This window comes from Lissotriton helveticus, chromosome 6, assembly GCF_964261635.1.
Source record: "Lissotriton helveticus chromosome 6, aLisHel1.1, whole genome shotgun sequence".
In the NCBI taxonomy this organism is placed as follows: domain Eukaryota; kingdom Metazoa; phylum Chordata; class Amphibia; order Caudata; family Salamandridae; genus Lissotriton; species Lissotriton helveticus.
The window spans coordinates 772,509,115-772,529,271 of record NC_136067.1 but is presented as its reverse complement, the minus strand read 5'-3'; the positions used below and the strand labels follow the sequence as shown (position 1 = coordinate 772,529,271).

General features: G+C 46.5%; 1 protein-coding gene across 1 annotated transcript in view; it reads right to left on the bottom strand.

Annotated features, from left to right (window-relative positions):
- The window catches only part of MDN1 (midasin AAA ATPase 1), a 2,221,312-nt gene that overhangs the window by 443,266 nt on the left and 1,757,889 nt on the right, over positions 1–20,157 (bottom strand). The window contains exons 77-78 of the mRNA XM_078648266.1: positions 15,920–16,025; positions 485–600 (exon numbers count right to left, since the gene is read on the bottom strand). Coding sequence (XP_078504392.1) covers positions 485–600; positions 15,920–16,025 — 222 coding nt within the window. The remainder of the gene's footprint in view (positions 1–484; positions 601–15,919; positions 16,026–20,157) is intronic.

Here is a 20,157-nt window from a genome sequence, read left to right as displayed (position 1 = left end):
CAGAAGCCTTTTCAGGTCAATTTATGATGGCCAGACCTCTGACTATATATTCATTTAACAGGGGATCAGCTGGAGATGTATTCTGCATCCACATTAATCCAATGACTGAAAGCCATGCTATCTCCTTCTGTTGCTTGGGGTCACCAAGTGCTTGTTATAGATCTTACTAAGTTAGACTATCACACGAGTCAATAACTGTGCACAGCAACTCACACTTTGAGGCTTGCACATTTATTTCAGTCTCTGTTCATTTTAGCTACATTAGGAGACAAATACCAAAGAGACCTTGGCAGAAAGTAAGGTTTTGGATTGTACAGATGTAATACAAGGCAATGAAAACAATGGGACACAGCCAGAGAGAATGACACAATCAGAGAAAAGTACACCCAGGAAAAAGCAGTGTGTTAGAAGGTAGGTATGATGGATAATTGTACCCAATAGATAACCTCCTTTCCCATTGGTTCCTCTTCTACGTATACTGTACCTCATAGTGACCCACTGTTCTGTCATAGCAGATAGCGAACTTCTTTGTTTGATAAGCATCTTCAGAAGATGTGCAGTGAATCCTTTACAACGTTCAATGCTGCTCAAGCCAAGCTCCTGTTGGGGAAGGTGTAAATGGGACACCGTAAGGTTAGTTATCGCACCAAGTGAGTGTCAGCATATCTATCCAACAGCGGCTGAAATGGAATCTTTATGATCATTTTGGATGCATCCCATACATCTGGCAATATGTCAAGGCTATACTAATGGTAGAGGCTGCGCGAAATTAAAGTAAAGCACTCAGATGGGAAAATGATATACACATAAGGAGGTGGAAGAAAAAAACTGAAGACTTAGTAGTATTAAAGTTCAGTTTTAAGAAGATGGAAGGCAGCATAAACATTTACCAAGGTCCTAGTGACCACTACAAATACAAACCTCTGCAAATTGTCATTTCCCAGTGCCACAAATGCTGCAGTTGTACTAATGTGCAAAGACAGTCTTTTGCACTATGAAAGTAAGAGATAGCCTTACAAATATTTCCACATTGTCCAGCCCACTTTTCACCCTCTAATTCTGCATTTCTACTCATACTACCCCTAGCAAGAGAAACAGAAAGATGACAGAACTGTTAAAAGGAATATGCTACTCATCTTGTAACCAACTGTTGGTAGTTTGTGCTGTAGTTTATGGAACTTTGCATGCTTCTGCCATCTAGTGTCGGGCACAAATGTTAGCAAGTTGTTTTTCTTCAAAGTCGTCTTTAGAATCGCAAGATATCTCATGATGCCTCCTTTAGCCCACAAAGAACAGGGACAAAGAGTACATCTCAGACTGCTTTTCCTTCAGAAGGTAGGCATTCACAGCATCTAGATCTGGGTTAAGTCATCCTTAGACACGGTCATCCCACTCAAAATATGTAAAAAAGCAAGGAGAAATCTGCACCCTGGTACTCCCCTATTCTTCGAACATATAAACAGGAGTGTAAAAGACCAGAAAGAACGTGGAGGAAGGAATACACTGCTATCAGCAAACAAATATAGAGAAGCCATAAAGCGGTATCAAAGAGAAATAAAAAAAGCTCAGCTTACTATGAGGAACATATTGACCCAGCAGCCTACGCGGCTAGAGAGATGTTTCGCATCGCAAAATACCTATTAGAACTCCCCAGATCAGATCTACATTATGTGGCCTCATCTGAGCGATGCGAGGAATTGGCCAACTTCTTCTCAGAGAAAATAAAAAAAAGTTACACAGCCTTTCCCAGATCACCTTGCCCAAGTGATATCCTTGCAAGCGATGCACCCCCAATAATATACTCAGCTCACTGCCTCCGCTCACCCTAACTAGGCTCTCAGAAATTTTACGCCAGATAAAATCTGGATCCCCTCTAGATATTGCACCACCTCATGTATTACTCAAAGCTGGGAAAGTCATTCTTCCCCACTTGCTTGAAATCATGAATCGATCTTTGTTTAGTGGACTTGTTCCAGCAGCTTGGAAGCATGCTATGGTGAAGGCTCTTTAAAAAAAATAATAATCTGGATCCGGATGATTTAGGGATCTACCTCCCAAAATTTCTGCTTCCAGCAATCATTAAAGCTTAAAAAAACACGTGAATTTAAGCATCTCTGAATGTTAAAGCACTTCGCCATGCCACATAAACGGGCTTCCAACTGCTACACGGCACGGAAACTGCTCTGTTCGCTGTGGTTGAGGAATCCAAACGTATCCTTGATCAGGTGAGAGCAGTGGCCATCATCCTCCTTGATTTAAGCTCCGTGTTTGATACGGAGAACTTTAACATATTAGGGGAGAGACTCCTGAGGAGAGGCGTTTCAGGGGAGGCTCTCAAGTGTATTCAATCTTACCTAGAGAATAGGACCTTTCAGGTCTTCTCAGGGGAAGCTATGTCTAGAGCTCTGGGACTCAATTGTGGAGTCCCCCAGGGTTCCTCCCAGAGCCCAACTTTATTCAATGTGTATATGCAGCCTCTGGCTGACATCATTCTGCCTTACGGGATAAAAATCATCACCTATGCAGATGATACCCAACTGGTAATCTCCCTCAAAGGCCCCCCAACCACTTCTCTGATTTAGAACCCTGTATGGATGAAGGGGCATCATGGATGGAACACTTCTGCCTTAAGCTAAATGGAGGAAAGACCAAACAAATGCTCCTGGGTAACACCTCTGGCCTTGATCTTAAATAGATCTGCCCAAACTGTCTGGGACCAGCCCCTTCTCCAAAATCCAAGATAAAAATCCTGGGTGTCTGGCTTGATAGTTCCCTTAAATTTGAAGACCAGGGGATAATAGTAACTGGAGCTTGCTTCGGTGCTATGAGATTGTTGTGCAAGATCCTCCCCCTCCTACCAATAAGTGCCAGAAGAACCCTGATTCAGGGCCTGGTCATCTCATGCCTGGACCATGGGAACTCTTTATACCTTGGAGCGCCCTCTGTAATGCTAGGGAAATTCCAAGTGGCCCAGAACTGTGCGGCCAGACAATAGGGGTACCGAAAAATAAATCAGCCCTATGAAAGCTACATTGGCTTCCGGTTGCCAATAGAGTCAAATGCAAGGCCTTGTGCATGGCAAATAGGAATTTCTGGAGCAGTGGTTCAGCTATTAATGGAACTCTGATCACCCCCTATCTCCCTCGAATGTGCCTTTGTTCTGCCCATCTCCACCTAGCAGTGACCCCGAAAATAATTAGAGCCAGATGTGAAGGTAGGTCATTTGTCTATAATGTGGCCAGATTGTGGTATACAATGCCCCCCTCCCTTCGTGCGGAATCCCATTTGTTTCCCTTTCGAAAACTCCTTAAGACCTGGCTCTTCCAGCAACTTTGTGCTTAGTCCGCTGTAAACCCCTGTCTAGATGCTAGCGCCGGGACGCCTTCGGGTAGCTGCGCACTAAGCGAACAATAAAAATAATAACATTGGAGTGTAGTGAACTAAGACAGAATATATATGTTGCATATTTAGGAGGGATAGAAAGTGGAAAACTTGTTGGATTATCAATCATTTCGGGGTAGGAGGGAGGACACGTGAATCTACAGTACTACATGCTATGAATATATGGTTACAGGGCAACATTTTATGTGCGTAGCATGTGCTGCTGTGGATACACATGCTCTGCATAGACTGTAAAGCAGTACATGGAGCCTTCCAAGTCAAGTACTTTGAGAAGCGTGAGGAGTCCAGACATCCAAGACAGACCTGCTTATGGCAGTCTTTGCAGGGTTTGAAGTCTGCCGTTTTAGGGGGAGACATTGTTTCTTACACACTGTCAAAAATATGGCAAAGGACTTTCTGTAACAGACAAAGAAAATAAGTGACCAAGCTCCGGAACCACGTCAGAAGATGCAGAAGGAAAATGCTACTTACCAGTATGCATCTGTCCTTGGCATGTGGAGCTGCAGATTCACACACTATGCATAGATCGCCATCTGGTGTTTGGCCCGGATGTTTGCACTATGTTGTTGTCTTAAAAGAAGTCTTTGGAAGTCAAGAGATAGGCGACTCCTCCTGTGGACAATAGTGCGCATGGGCATAGACTCCATCCTAATATTGTTTTTTCGCCAAGAAGGGAAACAATGGAGTTTTGTAAGAAACAGAAAAAGATGCCTATGTGATGTATCTAAATAAGATTATACTGGGACAGATAAAGGTAGCCGGGGAGGCGGTGGGTGTGTGTGAATCTGCAGCTCTACTTGCCAAGAACAGATGCATACTGGTTAAGTAGCATTTTTAGCTCGAGGCATATGAGCTGCAGATCACACACTATGCATAGATTGCATAGCAGTATTCTCCCTTAGCGGCAACCACCAGTATCTGTTGCAGTAGTCTGAAATAGTGTTTTGAGTACAGCCTGGCCCACACCAGCTTGTTGTTTTGCCTGCACATCTACAAAACCATGTTTTGTGAATATGTGCGGTGTAGACCATGTACCTGTTTTGCAGATATCATCCAAGGGAATGTTCCCTAAAAATGCCTTGGAGGCCCCTATTTTGCGGGTAGAGTGGGCTTTAGGGGGAATAGATAGTGTAGGAGAGTAGGGTCTGCTTTCCTATGGTCACCCCATTTTTTTGCTTTTTGCTTCACTGGTTTTCGACTTAATGTGGCTGTGGGCCTGCTAATCAGACCCACAGCCCTACTGTTCTCTCTCTAAATTCACACCATGTACTTTAGGTACATCACCAATTGGGATTGGATCACCTTATGAGCCCCTGTACAGTGTACTATAGGTACCCAGGGCATAGGTGCATCCAAGGCCTACCAGGGGCTGCAGCATATCTTTTGCCACCCCTGGCTGGCCATCCAAACTGACAACTGGCTGATCACTCAGCTGGGGCAAGGTCGTGTAATCACCCCTTGCTTAGATATAGTATACCTATGTCTAACCTTATATCTGGACACATATACACCTATAAGTCACTCCTATGGCAGGCCTTAACAATCCTGAAGGCAGAGTGCTTGGTTTTATGTGAGATGGTGCTCTAGCATGAGCTGAGCCTGTCTGCAGCTTTCAGAACCATGTCCTTTTAGCTGTTCTAGGATATTGCCATACCATATACTCTTAAGTGCATTACGAACCTCGCGGTCAGATGCTAACTTTGGTTTGGCTTTATCAAAACATGTCGTGTAAGGTGTCATACGCTTTGGAATAATACCCCCTCGCCAATTCTGGCGATGGGGGTAGCATTCCACTCTTCTAGTGTGAGAAGACATGTTACTTCAATTAATCCCGGTTAAAGTTAACCAGAGAGCATCACAAAATGGATGCTGCTGCCACAGACACAAGTCTGACCTCCTGCTGCTTGGAGTCCTTCCAGCGAGGGAGGCTTGGACAATAGGTTTCCTGTCACAGGGAGGTGCTAGCACCACCCCAGACAGGAGATAGTGGATTGGGGAAGGGAGGGCTGAATGAAACGAGACACTGCCTGGGGCACACAAGGTGTCCCATGCATAGGCCAGTTCAAACCGGTGCTGGGGCACTCCAGACCCAGCTCTGGCGCAAAACTGGACAAAGGGAAAGGGGTGTAACCACCCCCTGTAGGAGAGTGGGGTCTGCAATCCTATGGTCACCCCAGATTTTTGCTTTTTGCTTCACTGGTTTACGACTTTCCTTGGCTGTGGGCCTGCTAATCAAACCCACAGCCTAGCTGTTCTCTCTCTAAATTGACAACCATGTACTTTAGGTGCATTTACCAATTGGTACTGGGCCACCTTATCAGTCCCTGTACAGTGTACCTTAGGTATCCAGGGCATAGGTGTACCCAGGGCCTACCAGGGGCTGAAGCATGTATTTTGCCACCCCTGGCTGGCCATCTAAAACTGACACAACTGGCTGCATGACTGCTGGGGCAAGGTGGTGTAATCACCGTTTGCTATAGATATAGTATACCTATATCTAACCCTAAAAATGGACACATATCCTCCTATCAGTCACTCCTATGGCAGGCCTTATCAATTCTGAAGGCAGAGTGCTTGGAATTATGTGAAATGGTGCTCTAGCATGAGCTGAGCCTGTCTACAGTTTTCGGAACCAAGTCCTTTAGCTGTTTCCATGATAACGCTATACCATATACTCTTAAGTGCATTATCAACCTCGCGGTTAAATGCTAACTCTGGTATAACATTATCAAAACATGTCGAGTAAGGTGTCATACGAATTGGAATACTAACCCCTCGCCAATTCTGGCAACGGGGGTAGCATTCCACCCTTCTAGAGGGACACGACATGTATGTAACGGAGAACACCGGTTAAAGTTAACTCGAGCCTTGGCATCACAAAATGGATGCTGCCACCACAGACACAAGTCTGACCTCCTGCTGCTGGGAGTCCTTCCAGCGAGGGAAGCTTGGACAAAGGGTTTCCTGCCTTGGGAGGTGCTAGCACCACCCCAGAAAGGATTTTGTGTATTGGGTAGGACAGGCCTGAAAGGAATGAGACATGCCTGGGGCACACAAGGTGCCCTGTGCATACACCGGTTCAAACCACTTGCTGGGGCACTCCAGCCCCAGCTCTGGCGGGAAACCGGACAAAGGATAGGGGTTGTAACCACCCCCCTTCCTGGTCCCACCCAGGGGAGGGACCTAGTCGGTAGTGCAGCCCCCTTTAGTAGGATAAAGGTAGGAGCTGGTCCCATTCCAAATGAGATTATCCTGAACAATTCTACAAGAAGAAACTCTGGACTTTGACGTTCTGCTCCACAGAAGACTGAAGAATCTCCCTTGTGGACAAGGAGTGTCCACCCTGCAACTGCAAGCACCATCAAGCGTCCAGCGGCTTCACTTTGTCGTCTTCCCTCAAGGATCCAGACTTCAGAGCCCGACGAGACCCGGATTCCTAGACCTCTCCGATCTCAACTCACATCTGCAGCAAAGCTGAGACCCGTGGGTGCGACGAGACACGTGGGACCGGCCATCTTGAACGAACCTGCACTTCGCTTCCAGCACGACTCCGGAGGTAAACTCGACCAAGTGCTTTGGGTATTGAGAAGCCCCAGCCCCGAGCAGCCCCTGCACCGAAGATCAGCCCTCCAGCTTCCACGAGATCTGCGTGGGGCCCTTCTGCTTGTTTGCTGCTCGACGCGTTGTCTGGTCACTTGCCGGCTGGCTAGTGGCCTCCTAGACGACGAACCTTTGAATCTTCACTGCTGGTCTGGTTGCTCTAGACTGGCCCTTGCTCCCTTCCAAAAGAGGGGCACCCCGGACTCTCCTAGTCCGCACCAGACGTCTTTTCCACTCACCGCGTGGATTGCCTTTGCCAAGGCCTGTTGACTCCAATTCCGGATTCGACACCGCCTACAGCGAGAGCCTGCGTGGGACAGCTCGTGCCTCCATCCTGGTCGTCGAAGACACCTCCTGGTCCAAGTGGCTGCAGAGTCAAGCGTCCACTCTTCACCTGATCGCGACGACAGCATCTGGTTCCTTCCTGGTTCCACACCGGTCACTGGCTAGTGACTTTGAACACTGTCCCCTCTGCTTTCAGGTCCTCTTCTTCACCGATCCACCCTTGGATCGCACCGGACATCTTCCTCCTGGTCGCCTGCAGCATCTTTTCTTCCAGGCTCCATAGACTTCAACGCGAGAACCCGACACACTTTGACACCTATGCACCCGCAGCCCGTGGGTGAGGTAACGAGAGCATTTCGGTGCTCAAGGGAAGTTTAACTGTCCTAGTGTCCAGTTCCACAGTCGTTGTAGCCCTAACTAGTCAGGATTGTCCGTACTTACCTTTTTACTTGAACTGTACTGTCCATAGACGTTGTTACGCATCTCGCGTGTGAGTTCACACTCTGCACACACGTTCCGTGGGCCTCCTATTACTTACCTAGAGTTAGTGTAGCGTGGTCCCAACGATCCTACAGCCTCTGGACAGCTTCATTCCTTTTATCGACTTTCACATTCCACTTACTTAGTATATGGTTTGTCGTGCCCCTAGGGCACCATTGTAATTTCGTGCAACTTATCGTATTTTTCTTAAGAGATTGTCATGTGCTTAGCCCTCTGACCTCATAAAGAGTTCATAGGTGTTGTTATTAATAAATATAGTGTTTATTTTCATAACAACCTGTGTGGTGTCCTTTCATCTGGTATTCAAGGGGTTATATTGTGGTAAAACAGCTGGCTTCACATGCCAAAAGAGTTTAGCCTAAGACTGCTTTGTCCATGCTACCATTAGGATAGCTGGTCTATAAGGTTGACTTACAACCAATCACCATAAGGGTTGTTTGGACTGATACAAGGTGATCACTAGAACTAGTGAGCATCATATATCAGGCCAACTTCTCACAACTGCCAGTGAGTAATTTGAGCTTAATGAGTAAAGGACTCAAATGATACCAGCTGGAGGGCCTGAAAACAATCTGTAGCTGTGCTACTGTCAGGGCACTCCCCAAAGGGAGAGCACATGTTTGGAAAAGAATTATGGCAATGGGCCCTGACCTGAAAGTTTAACTTTGTATAAGCCATACAGTCTTCCAGTCATCAGGGACTGGACAGGGGAAGCATACCCTATAAGCATAAAGATGAAGCAGCATGTCAACACTTCCGCCAAGCATGGTTTCACAGAGTACTTTCCAGTTGCGATTCCACAGCATTCTCTCCACCTAGCCATAGTCGGTAGGTCTGCAGGCATATAATCAGAATACAATTTGTGGGTTCTATTTATTGACTAATCTCTCTCTCTGGGTCATTTATTTTCATGTATTTTACTGTTGCCTTCAATAATTTCACCTCTAAAAATGCAATTATTTGACATTGAAGATGAATCATTTACACAGTATTTTGTTTGCCGGTAGGCCAGGAGTGTTTGCACACTTACTGCGGGCTCTCCAGCAGCCAACCTTATGAAATAAACCTGCTTAGAATCGTTGGGTCACGCGTACTCCAGAGACAACGGTGGTAGTGGTTTCACCATTGGCACTTTTCTCTAAACTATCAGTTAACGCTTGTTATTGTTGTTGCTTTCCCTGGCGTCTTTTTTTTCGCATGCTTGATCACTTTTAATGCACTATGCCCCCACCTCGCAGAGGAAGCATCCCATCGCCTCACAGCTCACACAGGCACGATTCCACACACAAATCTCGCATGCGCCCCTACCTCCACCTCTTATGCCTCAATACCTCCGCTCCTTTTAAACGCCACCCCCCTCCTCTCCCTGAGACACCAGAGCAGATGGCAGTCCCTGGGACATCCCTGCAGCATTCAATGGCGCCACCAGCTTCTCACTCACAGGCAGCTTGAGGTCAGTCGGTAACTAACTCCCAGTGGCGAGAGTTCACTAACTCAATATTTACCTTTCAATCGCCACCCAGGCACTACCGGTAGATACCATCCCAACATGGCGACTGTGTACATGGGTGTGTGCGACCTAGAAATCCCAATAGTAGAAGTTTCAGTCCCTGGCAGTTACCCAATCGTCATCACCAATACAAAGAGGACAATGTTACGAGGCAATGGCTTGGCTTTCGACTTTCTCGTGTTTGTGCCTTCAAATGTGACAAGGGCAGCACGGGCACTGATTGGTTCTCATTACTGCTGCACCTATAACTACATTTGCTGCTGGCTTAGGCTTGTTCACATTTCTTCCTTCTTTTCACAATGCCCAACTATTTTTTTTCACCTTTTTTCCCTCCCTGTTCTCTTGCTTCCACTTTTCCTTCCCACAATCTCCGTTTCTCCCCCTTACTGTCTACTAATCTTCATTTCTTCCCTTTTACTTTTTCTCTTTTCCTTCAAACTGTAAAAAAATATCCCAGCAAACTCAGCGCTTTCAAAACAGGAATAACAAATGCTGATTGTACTCGATTACTATTGCACCAGACCGATCACAATTACTATCTCATAATGGGAAGTTAGCGAGGGTCTGCTGCGCTCCAAACTGATAACTTGCAGGTTGTACAAGATCACAGCAGCAGGGGCCTAGCCCACCACGCTATTTTACATAAGCTGTGAGTTGTTTTTAAAGTCCATTCCCTCGCACTCCCGCACCGTTATGTTTCAGCTGTACATTTCTCGGGTCCAGTTTTTAGATACAACTGTGATTCTAATTCTGTTTCAGATGAAAGCTCCCAAACCCCTCCCCTCCTCCCCCTCAGCGACATGACTTCCATTCATACAGCAGGTGCAGTGGCACCGGGACCCAGAGCCCTGAGGGGCCCGTTGAGCCCTGATTATTGCTGTATTTTATAATTCAAACAGCAATCAGGGTGGCCCATTACTTGCACTAGGCCCATGACACGCTGGGTACGCCACTGCCACTCACAATTTAGGGTGCAAATCACATCTTAAATATTTGCTCCCAGGATTTGCTGCAAGAAAACCTGCCACAAATCGCTGGAGTAAATTGCGCGAAATTTCATTTTATTGCACCCTCCATTAGAAGAAATATTGCCTGAATGGTTTATATGTATGTTTATGTAATTGTTTTGACTACCAACATGTTGCACTTTATCCTCTGCAGAGGGTTTAAGACACTGTAAGCTGACGGAATTTCAGAAAATAAATGTCATAGACCAGACCAGCACACCACCACCACCATCTCAGCTTGACTCAGTACCACCTCAGCATCACTGATCATGGCACCATTTTAACACCACAGAATCAACACAGCACCACCTCCGCATCAGTACAACACTCGCAGCACCTCCCCAGCATCTGCAAAGCATCGCTTCAGCACCAGTCAGCGTCACTCATCACCACTGCAGCAACACCACCTGAGCTTCACTCACCAGCACCTGGGGACAACCACAACCACAGCACCACCTCAGCATCACTCAGGCCCAGCGCAGCACCACCCCAGCACAGTACCACCTCAGTATCACTCAGCCCCAGGTCAGCACCACCGCAACACCAATGCATCAGCGCAGCAATACCTCAGCACCGTTTCTGCATCTGCGCAGCACCACTTCAACACCAGGCACGGTCACTCAGGACCACTTCAGCAGCACCACCTGAACGTCACTCAGCAGCAGCTGAGCACTACTACAACCATCAGCACAACACCTCAACATTATTCAGCCCCAGCGCAGCACTACCTCAGCACTAGCACAACACCACCTCAGCACCACCTGACTAGTAACACAGCACAGCCTCAACATTAGTGCAGCACCAGCACAGCATCACTCAGCACCAGCATCTCCTCAGCATCACTCAACACCACCACCTCAGCATCACTGCACCACCTCAGCATCATTGAACAACACCTCAGTATCACTCAGCACCACATGAGCACCACCTCCGCACAAGCACACCACCACTTAAGCACTCCTTCAGTTTAACTGATCTGAGCACGAGCACAGCAGTACCTTGGCATTAGTGCAGCACTGCCACCTCTGCATCAGCGTAGCACCAGCACAGCATCACTCAGCACCAGTGCAGAATCTCCTCAGCATCACTCACCACCACAGCACCACCTCTGTATCAGCACAGCACCTCCTCCGCATCAGTGCACCACCAGCAAAGCACCAACTCAGTACCAGCGCAGCCCCATCACAGCATCAGCGTTGCACCACCTCAGCACAACTTCAGTATTAGCGCATCACTCAGCACCACTTCTGCACAAGCACACGACCACCTCAGCACCATGTCAGTATAACTCAGCATCACCTGAGCATCAGCATTGCATTATCTCAGCAACAGGAAAGACAAACTGGAAGACAGTGTATATATTAATTTTCTTTTAATAGGGTTGTTCGTTTGTACATAATGTTAACTTGTTTACTGTATGTATGTAAAGCGCTCTGATACCTACGGGTCAAGCTAGCGCTATATAAAACTTTTAAAATAAAAAATAAATAAAAATTGTAAATGACAAAGCTATTAATTTCGCTATTCTCAAAACCAACACATAAATAAAAAAATTGTCATTTACAATACCAATAGCTCAAACTTTACTAATGCGAGACCTATTGCATTGCAAATGCTTGTTTCTTCTGTTGTGGCGAGCAAAGACCTCTACAGGAGTTGAAATGGGAAATACCTCTTTTCTGCCCTCCCCTATGTTTTCACCTCCACTTGACAAACGTGTCCTAAACTCAAAACTTTTTTGTTTATCAAGTTTCATGTTGTGTTGTCAAATGGTGCCAAAAATATTAGGGAAAAAAAGGCCTTCAATGGAAATTCTTACCTAACCATATTTGATAATTGTATATATCCAGCATGTAAAGTATTTCTATAAATATTCAATGGGAAAAAAGACAGTTAAATGAGAGTTATGATTTAACACTGGTAATTCACCACTTTGAATATGTAACACACACCATAACTCATGCAGGCCACCACATTTTGCTCTTGGTAGCCTGCCTTTGTTTTTCAAGTGCCATCCGCAAAGGGGTTCACGGAGTATGGTGTGCTATTTGAATTATGATGTGTTTTATATAACTAGTTGGCAAATTTCGTGTTTTTTCAGGTACAAATTCACTGAACAATAATTAAGCTTTAACTATGGTTTTCTCTGTGCATTTCTAGTTTTTCTTTTTTAGTGTATGATGTTCCTAAGTCACATCATAGGTACATATTTGGCAAAGCATGTGGCTTAAAAGCTGTGCACAGCAAGGGTTTTGCAGGGCCTGGTCTTTAGCCATACCATGTGCTCACACCGTCCCCTCTGGCAGCCATTTGTCAATGCACATGGCCATTTGCTTCACACGGAGGCACTGCAGGGGCCCATTGATTATTTTCTGTACCTGTTGTACTGAAATGTATGTTTGAAGAAAAAGCAATGGACAAAACTGACCAGCGGTCGGGTTTAGGATTGATAGTGCAAATATACTGCGCAACGCTGAAAAAACGCAGAGACTGACTGTAGGAGAGTGGGGTCTGCAATCCCATGGCCACCCCAGATTTTTGCTTTTTGCTTCACTGGTTTACGACTTTCCCTGGCTGTGGGCCTGCTAATCAGACCCACAGCCTAGCTGTTCTCTCTCTAAATTACAACCATGTACCCTAGGTGCATTTACCAATTGGTACTGGGCCACCTTATCAGTCCCTGTACAGTGTACCTTAGGTATCCAGGGCATAGGTGTACCCAGGGCCTACCAGGGGCTGCAGCATGTATTATGCCACCCCTGGCTGGCCACCCAAATCTGACACAACTGGCTGCACGACAGCTGGGGCAAGGTGGTGTAATCACCCTTTGCTTTAGATATAGTATTCCTATATCTAACCCTAAAATGGACATATATATTCCTATCAGTCACTCCTATGGCAGGCCTTATCAATCCTGAAGGCAGAGTGCTTGGCATTATGTGAGATGGTGCTCTGGCATGAGCTGAGCCCATTTGCAGCTTGCGGAACCAAGTCCTTATAGCTGTTCCATGATAACGCTATACCATATACTCTTAAGAGCATTATAATCCTCGCGGTTAAATGCTAACTTTGGCATAGCATTATCAAAACATGTCGAGTAAGGTGTCATACGAATTGGAATACTAACCCCTCGCCAATTCTGGCAACGGGGTTAGCATTCCACCCTTCTAGAGGGACACGACATGTATGTAACTGTAAACCCCGGTTAAAGTTAACTCGAGCCTCAGCATCACAAAATGGATGCTGCCACCACAGACAAGTCTGACCTCCTGCTGCTGGGAGTCCTTCCAGCGAGGGAGGCTCAGACAAAGGGTTTCCTGCCTTGGGAGGTGCTAGCACCACCCCAGACAGGATTTTGTGTATTAGGTAGGCCAAGGCTGAAAGGAATGAGACATGCCTGGGGCACACAAGGTGCCCTGTGCATACACCGGTTCCAACCAGTTGCTGGGGCACTCCAGCCCCAGCTCTGGCGGGAAACTGGACAAAGGATAGGGGGTGTAACCACCCCCCTTCCTGGTCCCACCCAGGGGAGGGACCTAGTCGTAGTGCAGCCCCCTTTAGCTGAATAAAGGTAGGAGCTGGTCCCATTCCAAATTAGATTACTCTTGACAACTTCCACGAAGAACTCTTGACCTTCGACCTCCTGGACACCAGAAGACTGAAGAATCTCCCCTATGGTCAGGGAGTGACCATCCTGCTTCGCAGGCACCATCAAGCTCCTGTGCGGTTTGCTGCAAAGTCCTTCCATCCCGGAATCCGACGACCCAGCTCGACAAGACCCGGACCTCCAGACCTCTCTGACCTCTACCCACATCCACAGCACAGCTGGGACCCGTGGGTGCGACGAGCAACGTGGAGACGGCCATCTTGAAGAAACCTGCACAGCGCTTCCAGCACGACCCCTGAGGGTTCCTCGAGTGAGTGCATTGGGGACTGAGAAGCCCCACACCGACGCAGCTCCTGCACCAAAGACCAGCCCCCCAGCATCCCCGTGATCTGCGTGGGGCCCTTTTGCCTGGTTGCTGCCCTTCCTGTTGTCCGGTCACTTGCCGGCTGGCTAGTGACCTCTGAGACGACGACCCAAAGATTTCGACACTGCTAGTCTGGTCCCCCAGACTGGCCCTTGCTTCCTTGTAAAAGAGAAGCACCCCGGACCCTCCTGGTCCACACCAGACGCCATCTTTGTTCCACCGCGTGGCTTGCATTAGCCAAGGCCTGTTGTCCAGATCGACGATCCGACACCGCCAACAGCAGCAGACTACGTGGGACAGCTCGTGCCTCCAGCCTGGTCGTGAAGAACAGCTCCTGGTCCACGCAGCTACAGAGAGAAGCGACCCTTCCTTCACCTGAACGCGGCGACAGCATCTGGTTCCCTCCTGGTTCCAGCACCGTCACTGGCTAGTGACCAAGACTCTGTCCCCTTCCTTTTCAGGACCTCCTTCTTCCTAGTTCCATCCTTGGAACCACCGGACTCCTCCATCTGGCTGCCTGCCAGCAACTTCTTGTTTCAGGCATCATCGGGATCAACACAGCAAACCCGACGCAACTTCAGCCCTATGCACCCGCAGCCTGTGGGTTAGGTAACTAAAGCTTCTAGGTGCTGAAGTCTGAGTCCACTATTCTAGTGTCCAGGTCCACTGTTGTTTTCCCTCCATCCAGTCGGGTTCGTCCGGAATCCGTAACTTTGTAAACTGTAGCATCCATAGACGTTGGTATGCATCCCGCGTGAGAGTTTCCACTCTGCACGTGAGTCCCGTGGGCCTCCTGCTCCTTACTTACCTAGTTTGTAGCGTAGTCCCACCGATCCTCCAGCCTCTGGATCTCCTTACAGCATTTTCCTTCCTCGCATTCCATTGTTTTGAGTATATGGTTTGTCGTGCCCCTAAGGCACTTGTGTAGATATTGTGCGAACTCGTATTTCTTTTGTAGTATTGTCATGTGCTTAGCCCTCTGACCTCAAAGAGTTCAGAGGTGTTGTTATTAATAAATATATCGTTTATTTTCATAACAACCTGTGTGGTGTCCTTTCATCTGGTATTCAAGGGGTTATATTGTGGTAAAACAGCTGGCTTCACATGCCAAAAGAGTTTAGCCTAAAGACTGCTTTTGTCCACGCTACTAGGATAGCTGGTCTATCAGGTTGACTTACAACCAATCACCATAAGGGTTGTTTGGACTGATACAAGGTGATCACTAGAATTAGTGAGCATCATATATCAGGCCAACTTCTCACACTGACGATGTTTCAAAGTCTTAGAAATTTACATTACTGTACTGCCAAGCTTTTAGTGGGCTATTCAGCAAAGGTTAAACGTTTAAACAAAACTGGTACATTATTGCTATACAAAGGGTTAAAGTGAATGGACACTACTCAAAATAATTATAATTCTGATTAATTAGCCAAATACTACAATTGCTTCTCGTTCTTGTTGCCCAGCTGCTTTAGAAATACAAAACTAACAGTTACCAAACCATGAAAAAAATGTGGATAACTCAGAAAAAGTTCCCTCTGGGCTATAGCATGAAACTAAATCCAAAATCAACACCCCTTCTTGTTTCCTTAAGATACCTTTACCAAATCCAACCTTGAAATCAAGACAAGTAGTCTTCATACCTTAGCAGGAGCAGACATGGCAGCTTGGAGTCTAGAATCACGAGCAAGAGATCGATAGAAGTACTTCTCGCATCCATCCCAGGCAGAAGAGAGCTCAGCCAGTAACCTGATGGAAATGCAGTAAATGGAGTGAAAATACATTCCCAATACAAACCCAAGCTGAAGTCCATAAAAGCATCTGAAAGGGAGCATTATTGCAACACGATCTAAAAGCCATAAAGTCGGTGTTGGCGAGTATTCCTCCAAAGGAGACCATAACCAAGAGCAATCAGAGAATCAAAATTAATTACCAGCCAAGTAGAAATGACAGTGATATGTTACTGTTGTACTATGTCCCTAGTATAAACCAAATAGCTTTGCTCATATGAGCGCAGTCCCAGCGTATACAGGAATTAAGGTGCTCTGATGAGCTTCAATAATTGAAATCATGCTCTTTAACTTTACCAATATAAACATTTCAATTCACTAGTCTCAGAATCATCATTTCTATGTAATTTGAAAGCCACTATTAATTCAATCTTGCATTATCCAATCAGTTCAATGAGCTCATCGTACAATGTCCTTGTTTATTTCATCCAGTTCAATTTGTTATACTGCCCCAATGCCTTTGGGACCTTCCAGGTCCTTCATCTGGGGACATTGTCAGTTTAATAGAAATCTAGATTGTCAACAAAAATCAAGTCACTTATTGGACATTCACTAAAACAACATTGATCAAAAAACAAAACAATGCAAAACAATTTGCATTTACAAAACGACACGAAACCTCAATGTGAGTGTGTCTCACAACATCCTAAAGTTTATGCTACAATTCCGACATGCCAAGGAAGCACGGATGTATATTGCAAAAAGTGTTGGGAAACAAGATGACAATCACGTGATATGCAAACAAAGGTTTGATCTTCCATATTGCCCAGCATTAGCCGGACATAGATATCTGTGACAAAAATACAGAATTATATCAAGGGTATACAGTAAAAGAACAAGTTAACTTACATTCCTTCTAATGGACACACTAACTACAGATTCCTTACCTCGCGAATGCACCTGTGCACCAGACTGGATCTGGAGATTTTTAATTCAGACTGCTCCTGCACATCAGCAGGTAGCATCCTGCATCTCTGCGTCAACTCCATCCCGACCCATCCTGGAAGTGACACTGGAGCCGCGTATAATCTACGCCTGCGCAATTATGTCAATTTCTTTCTTAATTCGGTCTGAGCTGTCGGGTCAAATGTAGCAGTGTGCAGGTCTCTAAATTGGGTCCTTTTTATAGATGGAAAAAAACATCCAGTCCACAGAGAGGGAAGGTGGCAGGGCAGCGAAGAATCCACAGCTAGATAGAGTGTCCACCAGAAAGAGCATTACGAAAGGTAATCAATTGCTCATTTGATGAATACTCCTAATTGCAGATTCCAAATCGGTACCTCCTAAGGTGGTGAGTCTGGAATGACAACGACCAAAATGTCATGCAGGACTGAACACTCAAAGTGCCCCTTCCGCTGGACTTGGCTATCAAGGAAGTCGTGCTTCATGAACGTATGAATTAATGTCCATGTCGTGGTCTGAGAGATGTCCAAGACAGGTATTCCACGAGCCAACACATTGGTGGCAGCCTTGGCTCTGTTCAAATGAGCCCTCAGACATTCCGTAGGCTGCTTCTTGGCCAAAGTCTTGCAGCTCTTAAAACAGAGCTCTACCCACCTTGATATGGTCCTTTTCTACACCGCCGTACCATTATTTTCTCCAGTGAAATCCATAAACAGCTGATCCTCCGCCTAGGTACAATTGATGTAAAAGCTCAAGGCCCATCTGGGGTCCAAGTGGTGAAGTCTCTCCACCTCTTTTGAAGAGTGAGGGGAAGCAAAGCATTCTAGAAGGGCGATGGACTGTTTGACATGGAAAGGCATCACAACCTCTGGCAAGAAACCCACTCATGCAACATGCTAAAATTATTGCAATGAGAAAGACTTTTGAGAGTAAGACCGCTCAAAGGACAGCTGCGCATTGGCTGAAATGGGGTTAACATATGGAACGTGAGCACCAAAATAAGGTACCACTGTGGCATAACAAAAGGTTTGGCTGGAAATACATAAACCTGACCTTTAAGTAATCACATCACATGTGATTTAAAGGAGGACGGTTGGTCCCACAAATGCAAAAAAGCCAAAAGGGCTGACAAATAACCATTAACAGTGCAAATATCCAACAACATTGACTGCAATGGATCTATCTGATTTGAAGGCTGCACATGAAAAAAAGTGAATGACCCTGCTATTCTGATGCAACAGATCTTCCCAACGCAGCAGCACAATCGAAAGACAAATGCTCAAGCCCAGAAATTCCAGGAAGCACACACATTCCAGGCCCAATCCAGAGCAACTAGGATGACTTGGACCAGGTTATTCTTGATCTTCACAGAATGCTGGGCAGAAGAGGCAGAAAGACATACAGGAGTCTGTAGATCCACTTCAGGCAGAATGTGCCTCAAATATATGCATCTTGGGAACTCCAGCCACAAACGTGTTAACATTGCGCATTCCTTTGCGGTGACGACCAGACTGAGCCAGGGTTCTCCTCATTGCTGGAAGATGCCCTGCACCACCTCTGGAGGCAGCTGCCGTTCGTGATCTGCTAGGAGTCACCAATCAAGTCTGTCCACCCTGTCATTTAAGATCCCACCAGGTGGTTCACCACCAGGGAGATGTCCTGCCTACTCAGCTCATTCCAGATGTGCAGGACCTCCTAGCATAGGGTCTAGAACCCCCCTCCGCCCTGCTTGCTGCAGGTGATGGTGTTGTCCGTCAGGACCTGAACCAGCTTGCCTTTGATTGATGGTTGGAAGGCATTCAGTGACAAGAGAAATGGCCCGCAACTCCAAAATATTGATGTGGAGGCGGCGCTCTGCCAAAAACCAGTCTTCTGATTTCCACCTCACCCAGATGCCAACCCAACCACAACATCTGTCAGGGAGAAGGGTCAGTCGCTGGTCCAACTGCAGTGGAATCACCACCACTGTAGACTCTCTGCAGTCTTCTCTGAAACCTGGATGGTGTGTCAGATTCCCATGGTGCTAAGACCACTGAGACTTCAGACCTCACTGTGGAGTCTGCATGTAATATATGGCGTCGATGACAAGGAGGAGGCAAGAGGCCAAGAAGTCTCAGAGCCACTCTCATTGAGACCTAAGACGGAGAATGAAGTATCAGATCAGAGTCGAAATGTCCTTGAGGGAAGGTTAAAACTGCACCTTATCCAGGATGGCTCAGATGAATAGAAGTCTCTGCAAATTAGTTCTGTGTGATTTCAGCATGTTGATCGAGAACCCCCTAAATGTTAAGAGGTTCGCCATACTTTGGATGTGATCTACGACAGACTGTGGGGAGTTTTATTTCAACAGCCAGGTGAAGCAAAGACTGTTGTCAAGGTAGAGGAAGACTGGCATCCCCAACCTCCAGTGATGTGCTGAAACCAGTCATCACATTCATGATAATCCAAAAGGCACTGTGAAAGCTGAAGAGAAGCATGGAAAAGTGAAAATGTAACCTTGAACCACAAGTAACACCTGTCAGACTGAAGGACAGGAATGTAAAATAGCGTCCGGCTGGTCTAGTGCATCCAGTCAACAGCCGTCACAGCAGATAGAACTTGGGTAATGTGAGCTGAAGATCTGAAACAGGACAAAGGCATCCGTCCTTCAGCAGCAGAAAATAATTGGTGTAACCTCCAGTCAATGTTTCAGAGACCGAGAAAACACTATGGTGCCCAAAAGAGCTTGAACTTCCAGCCGCAAAATTGACTAATGGTCGTCTGACAGCTTCTCTGATGTAGCTGGACTATGTAGCATTTCGGAGAGAAACTTTAGGGCACTTCCTTGATGCGATACTTTGCTACCTGTGGAGGTAAAACTTTATCCTGCCTCCAACGGGATGGGCATGTACCACTGAGGGCAAGCTAAGATCATTTGGAAGCCAGAGGACCAACGCAATGGCCTATAATGCTACCACTGAAGGCCTGGACGGCGTTGAGTGAATCCCCAACTATGGCCTCGAAAGATCTGCAGATGTTTGTTACTGTGAAGGAGGGACCTGGACAATGACATTTAGCTAAGCCCCTTCATTAGCCTCAAAAGGGGTGAAACTGCTGGGTATACTACCTCACAGGCACAGAAAGGTTGAGGGTATGCACAGAGGGGCCTACTTTCTTTGAGGAACTTTAGTGCAGAGTCGGCTTGGTCT